This window comes from Alosa pseudoharengus, unplaced genomic scaffold (genome assembly GCF_046254945.1).
Source record: "Alosa pseudoharengus isolate Yale_2024_CS ecotype anadromous, Long Island Sound unplaced genomic scaffold, YU_APseudo_1.1 YU_APseudo_1.1_scf_18, whole genome shotgun sequence".
NCBI lineage: Eukaryota > Metazoa > Chordata > Actinopteri > Clupeiformes > Clupeidae > Alosa > Alosa pseudoharengus.
In genome coordinates this window covers 1,652,788-1,669,523 of record NW_027468650.1, presented here as the reverse complement: position 1 = coordinate 1,669,523, position 16,736 = coordinate 1,652,788, and the positions used below count along the sequence as shown (strand labels likewise).

General features: G+C 45.1%; 1 protein-coding gene across 1 annotated transcript; it reads right to left on the bottom strand.

The window, feature by feature from the left end:
• Positions 1–534: 534 nt before the first annotated feature.
• Positions 535–16,015, bottom strand: LOC143130816 (alpha-2-macroglobulin-like). The gene is made up of 25 exons (XM_076290039.1): positions 15,887–16,015; positions 15,215–15,457; positions 14,921–15,133; positions 14,201–14,350; positions 13,851–13,970; positions 13,606–13,699; positions 12,579–12,693; positions 9,196–9,421; positions 8,097–8,223; positions 7,764–7,885; positions 7,596–7,647; positions 7,302–7,385; positions 6,673–6,849; positions 5,931–6,006; positions 3,562–3,718; positions 3,390–3,467; positions 3,068–3,218; positions 2,533–2,723; positions 1,985–2,200; positions 1,759–1,895; positions 1,499–1,580; positions 1,099–1,167; positions 893–998; positions 716–754; positions 535–611 (listed from the first exon to the last, which is right to left on the bottom strand). Exons 1-25 carry the CDS (start codon positions 16,010–16,012, stop codon positions 580–582), a joined length of 3,183 nt encoding a protein of 1,060 aa, XP_076146154.1. The 5' UTR covers positions 16,013–16,015; the 3' UTR covers positions 535–579.
• Between the last annotated feature and the right edge of the window lie 721 nt (positions 16,016–16,736).

The following is a 16,736-nucleotide window of genomic DNA, read 5'->3' as shown; positions in this document are numbered from 1 at the left end:
CAGCAAAACTCTTGCGAAAACATACCTTCGGCTGGTTTTCCCAGCTTATGATGGTAATTCAGCTGGTTTTGCTTGTCGTACCACCTCAAGCTGGTCATTTTAGCTGGTGTTGCTGGTCTACAGTGCTGGTTTAACTGGCCATTCCAGCTTATGTTGGTCATTCTAGCAAACCAGCATGACCGCTTGACAGGCTGGTCACCAGCATGACCATCTTGCACCAGCTGTATCCCACAAGACAGGCTGGTCACACCAGCATGAGCAGCTTCCTCCGATGGTCACGCCAGCATATCCAGCTGGTGGCCCAACCAGCTACACCAGCAAAGACCAGCAATAGCTGGAAGAAAACCAGCAAAGACCAGCATAAGCTGGTTTCTAGCTGTTTTTTTCAGCAGGGATGTACGGTAATATTGTTTTTCATATTCTTTCATAAACATATAGTCTTCAACTGACAATCCTCCGAACAGTATGAACATGAGACAAATGCTAGGATTGCAGTATTTATTACAGATATACAATCTCAAAATCATCATGTCAACACATCAGCAAGTTAAAGGGTTGAAATGTCAAAATAATTTCCACTTAATGACCTCTTCCTTCAGCTGTCCCCTGACCTGCACAAGGGGAGGACACACACACACACACACACACACGTTAAATAGAATATTGGGACCTGTTGTGGTGATTGTTCTTTAGAGGACTCGGCAGACTAACTGACCTGCACAAGGGGAGGAGTACTCAGCCTCAGCTTGGTCACCTGATTGAGAGAGAGAGAGATTTCATTGGTCAGGGGCTTACTAGCACTGCTGTATCCATGGCAATGTAATTATACATATATCCATGGCAATGTAATTATACATATATGTAATGCTGGTCTTGGTCTATGGAGTCTTACTGGTCTGGTAGTAGTCATACACCTTGACCCCTGCTGGCTTCAGGTTGGTGACTGGCAGATCCTGTCGGATGGTCAGTTCGCAGTGAACAGGTATATCCTTTGGAACCTGTTTGGAAATCAAAAGAAACACATCACATCAGATGGACAGAGCGCAAGTAGGTGCAGCATGTTTCAGTGAAAACCAGGATTCTTACAGATGGCCTTACCTCTGACAGATACACAAGGATGTGGTCATCTTTGCTGTCGACTCGGTCCACAAACCTGCTGCCCTGAAGCTGTTAAAACACAAGAACATTATGGATGGTGCACACACACACCAACACAGCCTCCATCAGCAACATTATGGATGGTGCACACACCCCAACACAGCCTCCATCAGCAACATTATGGATGGTGCACACAGCCTCCATCAGCAACATTATGGATGGTGCACACACACAACAACACAGCCTCAATCAGCAACATTATGGATGGTGCACACACACCAACACAGCCTCCATCAGTAACATTATGGATGGTGCACACAGAGCAACACAGCCTCCATCAGTAACATTATGGATGGTGCACACAGAGCAACAGATGTAGGAGGGACATTGGACAACTTACTTTTTCAGTGTCAGCAGTGAACCCAGATAAGATTTTCACATCTATTATCGCCATGTTGGTGCTCTGCAGTGGTCCGTTATATCTGCACAAGAAAGGAGGAATAACTATTAGAACAGATGTGTATCTGCACAAGAAAAGAGGAATAACTATTAGAACAGATGTGTATCTGCACAAGAAAGGAGGAATAACTATTAGAACGGATGCGGTCAGACTAGTTCAGTCAAAGAGAACAGAAGCAGGCGTTGCATGGCGCTCCATACTGGACTGTGATGTGGAGGCTGAAGGCCTGCTGCCCATCGGCCTTGTTGCACTGTCCCTCAGTCAGAGGCTTGGCTTGAGTCGTAATGCTCAGGGTTGAATGTTTACTGGGAGTGGGGATGTTGTAGAAGAGCGCGACCTGTTACAGAAGAGATGTGAAGAAATGTCACGGACAGAGTATCCATCATCAATAGTTTAGAAACCGAGGAGAAGTTCTTTTCCACTGACCCCCACAGAAGCGCATGCAGAGCCCTTCACGTCCACTCTGTACTTCCCAGGAACGTGGCGCAGCGCCCCCTCCTGGTACAGCAGTGTGTTGAGCTGGTTCACATCAAACTGGTGTGTGTCGCCCCCTGCTGACCGCACGGTCACTGTGCTGGACCCATGTGGGCTGAAGACCTTGGTGGCGTACAGAGCCAGAGCCTGCAGCGCCACCACCGTGTCCTGAGAGAACACACATCCAGCCGTCAGCACACACGCACACACACCCAGCCGTCAGCACACACACACCCAGCCGTCAGCACACACACACACACACACACACACACACCCAGCCGTCAGCACACACACACACACCCACACCCAGCCGTCAGCACACACACACACACACACAGCCGTCAGCACACACACAGCCGTCAGCACACACACAGCCGTCAGCACACACCCACCCAGCTGTCAGCACGGGCAAACACTGAAGCTGGAGACCAGCACACACACACACACACACACACACACACACACACACGACGTTTAGAAAGGAAAGGTGTGTGGAGCACCTGTGTGGAAGAGAAGCCTCCATACGGATTCTGCTGCTTCACCAGCCAGTTGACGATCCTGGAAGCATAGCCCAAGTCTGCAGCCGTCAGCGCGGGTTTGGTGAGAACAGCTAACAGCACATAAGCGCTCGTCTCCACCGCCAGGGAATCAGCTTGCTCTGATGAGGACTGAGACCAGTGCAGGAGACTCCCTGAGAAGACATGAGCCGTATGAGATAAAGACACGAGCCGTAGGAGATTAGGAGATAAAGACATGAGCCGTAGGAGATTAGGAGATAAAGACACGAGCCGTATGAGATAAAGACATGAGCCGTACGAGATTAGGAGATAAAGACATGAGCCGTATGAGATAAAGACATTAGCCGTAGGAGATTAGGAGATAAAGACACGAGCCGTATGAGATAAAGACACGAGCCGTATGAGATAAAGACACGAGCCGTAGGAGATAAAAAGACACGAGCCGTAGGAGATGAAGGGAGCAGGTGCACGTGTTTGCTCATCAATGTCGGTTGTGGCACACTGCAGTGTCTCCTACCAGCAGAGGTCGCTACACTGTCCAAGTGTTTCAGCAGCTCAGCTCGGAGGTCTGCTTCCCCAGCGAGGCTGAAGGTGTAGGCCAGCAGAGCGGTGGTGTAGGTGTTGGAGCGCTTACTGGCGGAGGACTTCAGGAACCTCATGGTTTCTTGCTGAAGTAAAAAAATAGATTCTTTTTTTAAACCTTCTGGTCAAAGGTTATATTTGTCATGAGTGGTACAAAGGGGTATGACTTTCTAGTCATGTTCAGACAGCTATGGAAAAGAAAAAGCATCTGAATGAAACCTTTGATAGAGGAGATGGTTTGAGACAGATTTACCTACCGTAACAGTGCTCATATTCAGCTCAAGCATTGATGCAGCGATGTAAGCTGTTATTGTTACATCATCGCTTACACCCCCCTAGAACACAATGAAAAACCCTCATCAACACTGAAAATTCAGCATCCATCCCAAATAAGGAGTTTGTTTATGAGTAGCATCATACAGGTCAGACCTTCATTCTGTTGTTGAAGAGTTTCCCCTGCATATTGAAAACACCATCTGGTCGAAGGTTTCCTCCAAGCCAAGTGCTCGCATCCGTTATAACTTTTGGATCAATGTAGATAAAGGACTTTGCTTTTCCAAACGACCTCAACACAAATGCAGTGAGCCTGGGAGAAGAGATGGACACAACGCTGAGTTTGCTTCTGTCCAGAGGTAAGAGCTGTGGTCTAAGCATTGTATGCAAGTCATTTTAATTTCTATAGCACATTACATTCCAAAGTGCTTCACAGTTAAAAAAGACAGAGTTTAAAAGATGATTCAAGCATCAACTACAGCTGACACCTCCAGACAAAAACAAAAGAGAGACAGACGTATAAATATACAGACAAAATACAAGTGGCATCAAATCCATAGTTCCACAGGCTCAGTGGCTATTAAAAGCAAGTCTGAAGAGATGGGTTTTTTTATTATATAATTACATTTTTTGGTCTTTTTATGTGTTTAATGATAGGACAGTGGAGAGTGACAGGAAGTGAATGGGAGAGAGAGCAGGGGTGGGATCCGGAAAGGACCACGGGGCGGGAATCGAACCCGGGCCGCCGCCGTACGGTGCAGGTGCCCCAGCCAGTTGCGCCACAGCTGGGGCTGAAGAGATGGGTTTTTAGTAAAGATTTAAAAACAGTCACAGGTGATGCCGATTAGAGTTCCGGTGGTAAGCTGTTCCAGAGGCGTTGCATGGATACTGAAAGCACAGTCACCTTTCTGTTTGCGGGAAGGGGGTGTGTCCAGGCGTGCGTGGAATCAGAGCTAGTGAGTGGAGCTGAGCGGTGCGAATATCCCGCTCCTCGCTCCGGTGGCTGTCCACTCGGCCGCTCCTCGCTCCGGTGGCTGTTCACTCGGCCACTCCTTGCTCAGGTGGCTGTCCACTCGGCCGCTCCTCCGCTCAAATGCACATCAGGCCGCTCCGCTCAATCCCGCTACACTTCAAAATCCTCCCGCTCCAGTGAAATCGCTCCAGGCTCGCTCCAATTTAAAAGAGGGAGAAATAATCTACAAGCCGAATCGTCACCTTAGAAAACGTAAATCCCAAAGATCTAAGAGCAACGGCAATGTCACTCATAGAACATTTATTGTAAAAGATAATGCAACGCCGACAGTGCAACAAACAAGCTTGGTAACGTCAATACACATAAACCTAAAACTAAAAGGATCAGTGGGATTAATTGCCTAAATAATACAGGTTTAGCATCCAAGTTATACTTCAGCCTTAGGCTACTTGATATGAAGCATATTCTAATTGCTCACGTTTTTGCTCTCCGTAACGCTCATGTTTCTGCAAAATTCCACATCTTCTTAAATTCCAAAATGAATCTTTACTCACTGGAACCACCACATGGTTGTTCTTGCTCTACATTATTAGCATCTAGTTGTTTTGTAGGAATAGTACGCTTGTACAGTAGGCCCTAGGCTATGACTCAGTTTCCTTTCTAAAATATTTAGCAACTCCATCCCTAACGAACTTACTATGGCCAATATCTTTGAAATGTAACGCTCTTGGTTTCATTCCGAAGACATGAAATCTGGGTGGATTTGGGCATGCATTTCCGCTTGGTGTGAGCGGAATCGGAGCGAAATTGGAGCGCAACAGAGGGGAAAAAGCGCTCCAACAAAATTCCATCCGCTCCGCTCCTCGCTCGGGCTCTGCAGCTCTGCGTGGGATGCAGATCCTAGTGCTCGTGATGGAGTGGAAAAGTTCAGCATGTTTGGGACATAACCGGGAGCACGCTCATTTAGTGATTTAAAAAAACAGTCAATGCCACTTTATACTGGATTGTACATTTAACAGGAAGCCAGTGCACGGCCAGCAGTACTGGAGTGATGTGTTCCTGTTTCCTTGTCCTGGTAAGCAGTCTAGCGGTTGCGTTTTGTACTAACTCTTGCAAGAGATGATTCATCAACTCCAGTATAAAGGGCATTACAATACTGTCAATCTTAAAAGTGGCGCTTCTGTCCTAATTATGCTTTTAAATGAAAGTTTGACTCGGGTACATTCACAAGACGACCCTAGGTTGCATTTTGGTTAGAGTTACGCTTTATTAGCTTTAAAAACAGCCACCTGTTCAGTGCTCAGTGCAGATGAGGATCGGGGAGAATGCCCTTGAGGCCGTAGAGGGGGAGGACCTCCTTGAGTGGCACTGTGACGTTTTAGTAGCCATGTGTTGCATCATGGGAAACGGCGCATTAAACGTTACTGATTTGTGGTCGGAGCATGCAGTATCTATTACATCAACCACGTCCAGATTAAAACCATGTGATAGAACAACATCAACAGTCTTGTGGTCTACAGGTGTCTTACTTTGTGAACCAGGATGGACTCACCATGTGTTTCCATCTCCTGTTCCAAACGTGCTGTATGCTCCATTAGGAAGCTTGTAGTTCAGCTGCCTCTGGTATCCTGTTGATTACTCATAATTATGTTCCAAATCACCAGCCACTTTATTAGGCACATGTGTTCAACTGCTCATTAACAGATATCTATTCAGCCAATCACATGGCAGTAACTCAATGCATTTAGGCATGTAGACGTGATCGAGAGCATCTGCTAAAGATCAGGGGCGTGTCCAGGGGCGTGGCCATGGGGAGGCACTGCTTCAAAAGAACGAAGTTGGCTTTAATAATATCAAATCAATAAAATTATCAATTATCAACAAATTTGATATAGAGGTAAACGGTGAAGAATATGAAATGTGGCACATGGAAATAATATATTTCTAGAGAGCTTTGTCTTCTGTCATACTTTGGATGTTGTAGGTATTGTTGTACCATGTAGTAAAAAAAAAAGAATCAAATAAAAAAACTATGATAAGTGTGTGTGTGTGAATTTTTTATAGTATACACTACCAGTCAAAAGTATGAAGGCAATTCTGAAGGCAAAAGGGGTTCAACCCGGTGCTACAAAGGTAAATGGGAAATAGTCATTAGTCATGCCTACCACACAGAACTCTAAAGTTAGAGGTGCCATCTTGTTCAGGGGTTCACTATCCAGGATGGATACATAATAATGAACATAGACATGTGCCCTCTACTGCCCTCTACTGTCAAAAGGAAGAGAACATCTCACCACTTTTGAGGAAATTGGTGGCCTTCTCCTTAATGTCTGCAGTGAGCTGGCCAGTGTTCTGCAGGTACTGCATAATGTAGATATTTGGGGAGAGGATGGCCATATTTTGCTCCCCACAACCATAAGGCATCTGCAGGAGGCTGTCGATGTTCTTCAGAGCGCGACCTATGATGTCTCCTGCAGGAGGCATGGAGTGTTGGACAAACATGGTTAGGATTTCAGCAGTCAGTCAGCCAATGTAAGGCTCTCATGGACAAACATGGTTAGGGTTTCAGCAGTCAGTCAGCCAATGTAAGGCTCTCTTGGACAAACATGGTTAAGGTTTCAGCAGTCATCCAGCCAATGTAAGGCTCTCTTGGACAAACATGGTTAGGGTTTCAGCAGTCAGTCAGCAAATGTAAGGCTCTCTTGGACAAACATGGTTAGGGTTTCAGCAGTCAGCCAGCCAATGTAAGGCTCTCTTGGACAAACATGGACAAATATGGTTAGGGTTTCAGCAGTCAGTGAGCCAATGTAAGGCTCTCTTGGACAAACGTGGTTAGGGTTTCAGCAGACAGTGAGCAAATGAAAGGCTCAATGTAAGGCTCTGCTGTGCATATGAAGCGTGTGTTGTATGTGACTGTTGGTACCTAGCACAGACACAGAGGCTCTGGCTGATCCCTTAACTACATCCCCTGGGAGGGTCAGCTCCACCTCCTCCGTCAGGGCGCCCCCTGTGGATACAACATGGAACTGAGTTGAGGGCCAAGCAGGCCAATGGCCAGTGGTCTAACACGAATAAAGGTCTGGCCAAATTACATGGACATAACAGTGCATGCAAGAATAGCATCAGTTTCCTTTTAACACAAGAATCTATTAATACATTCCATAGAGTATGCATTAGGACAACACGTGAACTATAGATACAGAAGATTGGAGCTCACCCTTTGGACATAAGAGCAAGCTGAAACTTCTAACCCTCTCGGTTCCTTCAGCCTTACAAAAGAGAAGTTACAGATGTTAGAAGTGTGATTTTAGCTCTAGAGGTTCTTTGGAGATTTTCTTGGGACTTCAAAATGACTGATCTTGTGCAGGACTACTGGCAGGCCTACCTTGACCTTGAGGGAGCGAGTGACTGCGTCTACGCGGCCTCTCTCTGGGACGGTCACCACTTCATTGCCACACAGAGTCTGGGACGGCCCAGCGGCCGCACTCACAGTCACGCTCATCTCTCCTGCAGGCAAGTTTCCCAGGTCAGCTTCAGCAGTGTCCACTACTACAGTGTCTCTACGCTCTCAGCATTACTCACAGAGTACAGAGAGCACAAGTGTCTAATAAAGTTACCCACTTTCCTTTAACTCTCTCAGCGTTACTTACCTAATACAGAGGGCACCAGTGTCTAATAAAGTTACCCACTTTCCTTTAACTCTCTCAGCGTTACTCACCTAATACAGAGGGCACCAGTGTCCATTTGAAGGTCTTTCTCCCATCTGCACACAGACAGGAGGAGTACTGGCCATCAGAGGAGGGGGTCAGAGTGAAGTCTGATGAAGGGGTTGGAGTCACTGTGACCTACCAGAGAGGGATTTGAGTTTAACACACACTGTGACCTACCAGAGAGGGACTCGTTTAACAGACACACACACACACGAGATGCAACGGTACACAGCTCAAGCTCAAGCACTAGCTCAAGTGCTTTTAACACCATGTCTTATTCTCTACATCTGACTATCATATGCAGTTGTTATGTATACAGACCTTACTGTCCTGTATTGACCCTAGGCAGATGGGTCAGGCCCTTGAGTCGTGGATCTGCTCGAGGTTTCTTCCTATATGTATCTCCAATTCTAGGGAGTTTTTCCTCGCCCCTGTTACCCATGGGCCTCTCTCTTTCTTTTCTTTTCTTCCTTTCTTTCCTGTTTCTCTGATTGCCTACATTCTGTAAAGCGCCATGATACATGTGTAATGTTTTGGCGCTCTATAAGCACAATAAATTGAATTGAATTACACAGTATATTATTGAACAGAGCCATATATATATATATATATATATAAAAAGAGTTCGGACAACTCAAATCATGGGCACCATGTTTCATACCAACGTCGGATGATTCTACAATGTAACCTGTGGGGCGAATACGGTATGTTGAAATAAAAAGCTAGAGAGGGAATCGAGTTTCACACACACACACACACACACACACACACACACAGCTAATTAAGTAATTCAATCAGAACACACTTTGGCTACCAGAAGGTTCAAAGTCCTTATGCTCAGAGCATGATCTGTTGCTATACCATGATGCACTTGGGCAGGTAGTTGAAAACTGTTGCAATACCATGATGCACTGGGGCAGGTAGTTGAAAACTGTTGCAATACCATGATGCACTGGGGCAGGTAGTTGAAAACTGTTGCAATACCATGATGCACTTGGGCAGGTAGTTGAAAACTGTTGTAATACCATGATGCACTGGGGCAGGTAGTTGAAAACTGTTGTAATACCATGATGCACTGGGGCAGGTAGTTGAAAACTGTTGTAATACCATGATGCACTGGGGCAGGTAGTTGAAAACTGTTGCTTTGAGCTCAAAGGTCTCTCCACGGATGATGGAGTAGGGCAAGGAGAGCTCCAGGAAGAAGGGCTGGAACACAGTGAGCTGAACTGGGGGGGCCAGACCGAAGCCCTGGTTGGACAGGCAGAACGCCTCCATCTCCCAGGTGGTGATGGTGTCAGGGACAGTGAGAGGGACTTGTGTTTCTCCAGACCCCCTGTGAAGAGACACGTTAGAGCAACGTTAGAGCAACGCAGGGATTAAAGTGAAAAAAAATCGTTTGACTGAACTTTTTTCAGGTCATAAGTCATAAGGCTACGTTGTTCATATCTACCTAGATAGCACCCCTTTTGCAGTCGCGACCTATTGGTTTTTAATGTACAAAAAGATGCAAACAGCAAAGTAAAGGGAGTATTCGCCTTATTCACACGGCGGCCATTGTTTAAACCAAAACGAGGCTACAGGGTACACTTACTATATAATTAATGCCACCTACAGGTGAATGCATAGAACATAACAATCCTATGGTTTGTGCCGCCATGTGAATAAGACGAATTGAGAGTGTTCTTGATTGAGTTTTCCTGATGAACAAAAATATATTTTAGTACCATCCCTGATCATTGCTGATTAGCCATTGCTGTTCTTTTCTACTGCAGCAATATTGTAGAAAGGCTTTAACCAAATAACTTTCAGTGTCCCGCCGGCGGGACCGTTACCCCCCTCCCCCAAACATTCTAAATCAATTGCATGCACCATATTGCTATGTAGCATAGTAATGTTATACACCATTTCAAAGCTTTGACTCTTGGGAATCCAAAAATGACAACTTCTTTCATGTACAATCTGTATAGTGCTTTACATTATCAGATTAATTTTATTATGTCTCAATTAAATTTGATCCAAAATGCCCCCCTCCCCCTCCTCCGCTTTTGGTGATACCCTGACTTCTGGCTGCAGTGTAGCTGCAGCACAATAAGTAGATGCCTCATATTGGGTACTGAAATATTCACAAGAATCCATAGAATTTGAATCTTCATGTTGTATTATCCAATATTAGTTGTACAGATGTATAGTCGATCTTATACACACTCATTGAACCAACAAAGTAAATGCAAAAATAGAGACTTTTTTGTAATTATTCCATATTTTGTGTAGTCAGTCTATATCAGAACACCTGACATACAATCTAAATAGTCCACAAGAAACCTCAAAGTGTTACCTTTCATTTGAGACCAGGATTATGCTTCTACACAAAGGGGTTCATGTGCAGTAAGCATTTGATTGTCAGTATGCATTTTGGATAACAAAAAGTCCTATGGGGAGTATCCATAGGCATTTTACAAAATGCATGGGCATACCTTGGCAAATAATAGTCTAAAGCACTCATATTTTCATTCTATATTGATCAACTTTTGCACACAGCTTCACAAGACCTGGTGCTAGGGCTCAGTTGTGTTTCTAAGGGATATCAAGTGACCTAGAGGGCTGAAATGTGGTCAGTTCAGAGATGCTTGTAATCCGGCAGAAAGGAAAAACTATATTCTAGCCTCTGTAGCTCTTTGTCAGTACATCACACAGTTATCTTGACTGCTTCCTACGAAAGCTACAGGTTCTCAGCTTTCTATAGAGGTCCAGCACTTGATGGTTGACCCCAAAAAAGGTGGGAACAATGCCCTTGTAAATAGGCACAGTGCAATTTCAGGCAACATTTTTTTACTGAGAACTATGTTAACACAGTCTTATTTAATTACTTCAGGCCAAAAGTGTTTAAAGGGGAGATTTTTTCCTTGTTAATATGCAATTCAACTACAAGTAAAATCTATAAAATCAAGTTTGCAAGACTTCCCATTTCCTAATCAAAGTAACGAATCAGAACATTCTAGATACGTATTGTTCATATTTCCATTTGTTGCCTCATCCGCATTTAATGAAAACATGGTAATTTTGAGTTTTACAGACAATTCAGTTTTCCAATGAGCAGCAATACTGTGTGTGCTCATGAAGGAGGTCTGCACATTTGATAACGACAATCTGGAGACGGCGCTTTTGTCTTCAGCAACAGATTGTATAAGGTTGACAAGAGGTTGCGATATGGTGAGGGACAGGTTGTGTTGCGCTATGAAAGAACATGCGTAGCCTACTTTCTAAACGTAAAAACGGTCAGCCATAGATAAACGTAGCCTACCTCTGTCGTGGTGGGTAGTTGCACCAGGTAGGGAAGATGTCCTGAAGTGCACGAAAGTTAACCTTATGGCGGTCTTCTGATTGGTGGCGTGCTAAAACATTTCCTATTGCATCCATAAACAATTTAAACAATTTTCTTGCAGCGAACCGCGCAAAAGCAAACCCCTGGCACTTTCATTTCTTTACACCATGGCTTGTTAGTTCTCCCCGTTTCCAACAGCTGCCCATCTCCATTTATTTTTTAACTTTTGACAGCTGCCTTCCTTTAGCAACAACGCATCCATGACAGCTAGTGGCCTTGCCAAATAGACGCACACAAATCATGACGCTAATATGCGAGGTTCTGGTAGGCCTACTGGTTATGGTTTTGTGCTATAAATTAATAATATTTTTAGATGTTAACACGCTCAGTCAAAACCTTCCGTCGCAAATTGTGAAAAACATTGTTGTACATGTCATAACAGACGGGATAATAAATTGCATAGGCTACGGTTTATATTGCGTCGCTTTACACATAATGTTAGTTGCATTGATTAAAAACTGTAACAAATAATAGTAGCCTACATCGGGTGGCATAGCAGGCTATCTGTTCAAGTCATAGGTGACACCCAAAATGAATGACCTCCCCTGACAAGAGTTCGCGATAGCAAGAAATTGTCTACATTGATGCACGGAAAGAACACAGCCTACGCTTCTTCTCCGAATTCGCGTTAAACGGATTGGCCAACCTCATCAGCTGTCTCGATTGTGTCACTATAATCCAACTTTTAGACCGTTATAGTCCTCCATACGTGTTCTTTTTTTTTTTAAGCAAACGCCCGAGACAAGTGTGTAGCTAGGCCTACAACATAAACAAAGCGAAACTCATTGTTCTCATCGGATCTGCATCGATCTCAAATATGACATTTTCTAAAATCAAATTGACGGAAATCCGTCCTACGACGGAGAACTTTAATCCTTGAGCAACGGTGATGGGGCTGGATATGGGGAGCAATGGTGATGGGGCTGGATATGGGGAGCAACGGTGATGGGGCTGGATATGGGGAGCAATGGTGATGGGGCTGGATATGGGGAGCAATGGTGATTGGGCTGGATATGGGGAACAATGGTGATGAGGCTGGATATGGGGAGCAATGGTGATGGGGATCTAGTGCTGGAAACAGGATCCCTGATTCTACGTGGCCACTTACCCGACCTCTGCCAGTTCCCAGATCCACGTCTCAGGGAAGATTGTACGAACAGTCACACCAACATTTTCCGGCACTGAAGCAACTGGTGCAGCATTTGCAGCAATTGCTTTACCTGCTGCAGCAATTGCATACCCTATTAAGGAGAAACAAAATCATAGGCCACCTCGGGATACCCCATCAAGGAGCAACAAACTCCTACAACATGTGCAGCAGAGTCCTGTAGTAACTGCCCTCTCTGCTCCTGTGCAGCAGAGTCCTGTAGTAACTGCCCTCTCTGCTCCTGTGCAGCAGAGTCCTGTAGTAACTGCCCTCTCTGCTCCTGTGCAGCAGAGTCCTGCTCTCTGCTTTACAAATGGCTTGGAGGCCTTCGGAGAGGCTTGGGAGCCATTGTTAATTGCTATGGCGATGGCATTGACACAGGACTGTAGTGTTAATTGCTATGGCGATGGCATTGACACAGGACTGTGTAGTGTTAATTGCTATGGCGATGGCATTAACACAGGACTGTGTAGAGTTAATTGCTATGGCGATGGCATTGACACAGGACTGTCATGTTAATTGCTTTGGCAATGGCATTGACACAGGACTGTGTAGTGTTAATTGCTATGGCGATGGCATTGACACAGGACTGTAGTGTTAATTGCTATGGCGATGGCATTGACACAGGACTGTGTAGTGTTAATTGCTATGGAGATGGCATTGACACAGGACTGTAGTGTTAATTGCTACGGCGATGGCATGGACACAGGACTGTAGAGGTCCTGTCCTCTCGAGTAAGTCAGAGTTTGGGACACCGTCCCTCCAGCATACGCCCAGTATGGATCAAAGGCCGCGGAAATGGAAGACATGGAGGTGATGTTCATGCATCACACGTTCATGCGGAGGAAAAAGAGGCCAGAGCAGCTGACGTAATCAGAGGCCTTGGTCAATGGTCAGGTCTACAAACACCAAGTAAAATGAGCCTCATTGTTAAATTAGGTTACAGTGTCTCAATTCAAGGTCTACAGTGTGTTTCATGTTTAAGTGCTCTTACGGAATCCCTTGTGGTACGTCTCCCCCCGGTACAGTAAGCAGTCTGGTGTCCCTAAAACCAGGTTAGTTACAGCCTTCAGCCCCAACCTCTAAAACAGACAAAGACGCAAAACCAGGTTAGTTGCAGCCTTCAGCCCCAACCTCTAAAACAGACACAGACGCAGATAGACTCCTCCTTCACAGATATTATGGACATTAGGATATGGACTTATTCTGTGTTCAAGTGCTTATTTTTCAGACCTGGAAAACTGCAAAGGCATCAGTTGCAGAAGATCTCCGAGGTCTCACTTTCAGACACTCTACTGGATCTTCAACTTCATAATCAACAAACGAGTCCATTGATGGTAACAGATCAAAAACCTAGAGGGGAAGAGGAACGCATCATCACCCCCCCTCCTCTCTTCAGGCAGTAACACATATGGGCATCATCATCACCCCCCTCCTCTCTTCAGGCAGTAATGGGCAGTAACACATATGGGCATCATTATCCCCCCCCCCCTCTCTTCAGGCAGTAATGGGCAGTAACACATATGGGCATCAGAGGCCCGGTCCCCTCTGGGTCAGATCTATGTCGTCATGGTGCTGGTAACCTTGTCAGCGTTCAGTCGTTTCCCAGGTTCCAGGATGTAGATGCTCTGATCCACAGCGCTGAGGCCGCAGAGAGAGCCAGGCTGAGCAGACAGCTGCAGGGAGCTCTTCTCTCCAGGAACCGATTTAGGGGGGGAGAACTGCACCGACACCTGTGTACACAACAGCATATTATCAACCAATCACAGAGCAGCAGAGGAGGACAAAGACAACTTTCCACAACCTTCATCTAGCGTGCTACCATGACATGCTCAACTGTGCTACTATGACAACAACATGCTCTACTGTGCTACCATGACAACAACATGCTGTAGTGTGCTCCCATTACACCATTGCACTGTAGTGCGCTACCATGACAACAACATGCTATAGTGCGCTACCATGACAACAAAATGCTGTAGTGTGCTCCCATTACACCATTGCACTGTAGTGTGCTACCATGACAACATGCTATAGTGCGCTACCATGACAACAACATGCTATAGTGCGCTACCATGACAACAACATGCTATAGTGCGCTACCATGACAACAACATGCTATAGTGCGCTACCATGACAACAACATGCTGTAGTGTGCTCCTATTACACCATTGCACTGTAGTGTGCTCCATGACAACCATCATGCTGTAGTGCGCTACCATGACAACATACTGTAGTGTGCTACCATGACAATATCATGCTGTAGTGTGCTACCATGACAACATCATGCTGTAGTGTGGTACCTTGGTTATGAAGCACTTCTCCGTTGAGAAGGTTTTGCTGTCAGCCAGGACCGTCTCACTGGGTAAGACACAGTAGGCCAGGACCTGCACTGAGGGGGCCATCTCAGCACTGACGGACAACTGGAAAGAAACCTCACCCTGAGTTACTGGTGGAGAACCCTTCACTGAAGCTTCAGCAAAGCCATGATGAACAATCTGTCCTCTTGATAAAACCTGCAACAAACAAGGAAAACTAATGACATAAAGTATTCAAATGACTTTAGATGTCTGGAATGGAACCTGTATTCCACATACCATATAAATGACATCCACAGAGTCTGCGTTGAAAGTCTCCCCAGTGAAGGTGTACTTAATGGTGATGGGTACGTCTTTGCCACACTGAAGAGCACCATTTATTTTGTCATCTATTATGGACAGAGAGCTGGATGACGCCGAGTCTGGAGATGCTGTTCTTAATCTGGACACAGACTTTGATTCCGAGTCATAGTATGGGGTGTTATATGGTCTGTATGTGTCGGTGTCTGTAGTTAGGCTGGCCTGGAAAGGAAGAAGCATTAGAGACGAGAAAGGAGGAATGCCTGGATCTTCCACAAAGCACCGTCACAACTACACTAGCACTAGCTTGTGTACGACCTACACATCACACGCCAACACAAAGATTCAACTACACTAGCACTAGCTTGTGTAGAATATACACATCATGCACTCACACGCAGAGACTAAAATATACTAGCATTAGCTTGTGCACAATCTATACAGAACACGTTCACATAGACACTAGACGTAGCTTTTCTGCAGTGCATTCACTGATTTTTCCAGAAGACCAGCTTACAAAGAGCTCAAAGTCCCCTGGGAAAGGAGCTGTGTTGAGGGAGAACTGACTGTAGTGACCAGCTTACAAAGAGCTCAAAGTCCCCTGGGAAAGGAGCTGTGTTGAGGGAGAACTGACTGTAGTGACCAGCTTACAAAGAGCTCAAAGTCCCCTGGGAAAGGAGCTGTGTTGAGGGAGAACTGGGCCACTCCAGCGGAGTCTGTGGTCAGGTTCAGCAGAAGCTTTGCATTCCATCTCGGACCTTTGAACAGATGGACCATCCTCCCAGCGATGCCAGTGTCATTGTAATGGGTCGCTTTGATCTGTAGAGAAAGGAAACGCAGTCAGTAGTGTTAATTTTGTCAACTATTTTTAATTTAGTCTTAGTCTTGTGACGAAATGTCCTTTTTAGTCTTTGTCATATTTAGTCATTCAAATATCATTTTTGTTAGTCAAATTTTAGTCGACTAAAAGTCTCGTCATTTTAGTCTAGTTTTAGTCAAAAGAAAACTAAAGGTATCTTAGTCTTAGTCAGTTTTAGTCAACACATTTTAGTCTTTTTTTTTTTAAAACAAATTATTTCTGATTACCATTTGAGTCCAATAGTGTTTCACACATCTCAATTTTCCAACAATATTGTGTCCACAGGGCTACTCGTCTGTTATAATTACTCATTCTGATTTTTTGTCAGTCAGTATGTTTACATGCACAGCTGGGATTTGACCATAGACAGTAAAAGATTTGACTGGACCACTGTCATATTCGTAGACCAGTGTTTCTCAAAGTGTGGTCCGGGGATCACTGGTGGTCCGCAAGCTATCCCAAGTAGTCCGCGAGCAGACGTGGTAAAATATAATATAGATGAGTTGTTTGCAATATTGAACCAACTGTAAAAACAGTTCTGCAACACTGTCTATGTAATATATGCCAGTTTAAATCATACAGTATGAATCCACACAATAAGCAAAGTGCAAAGACAATAAGCAAGGTGGTTCAGTGAGTAGG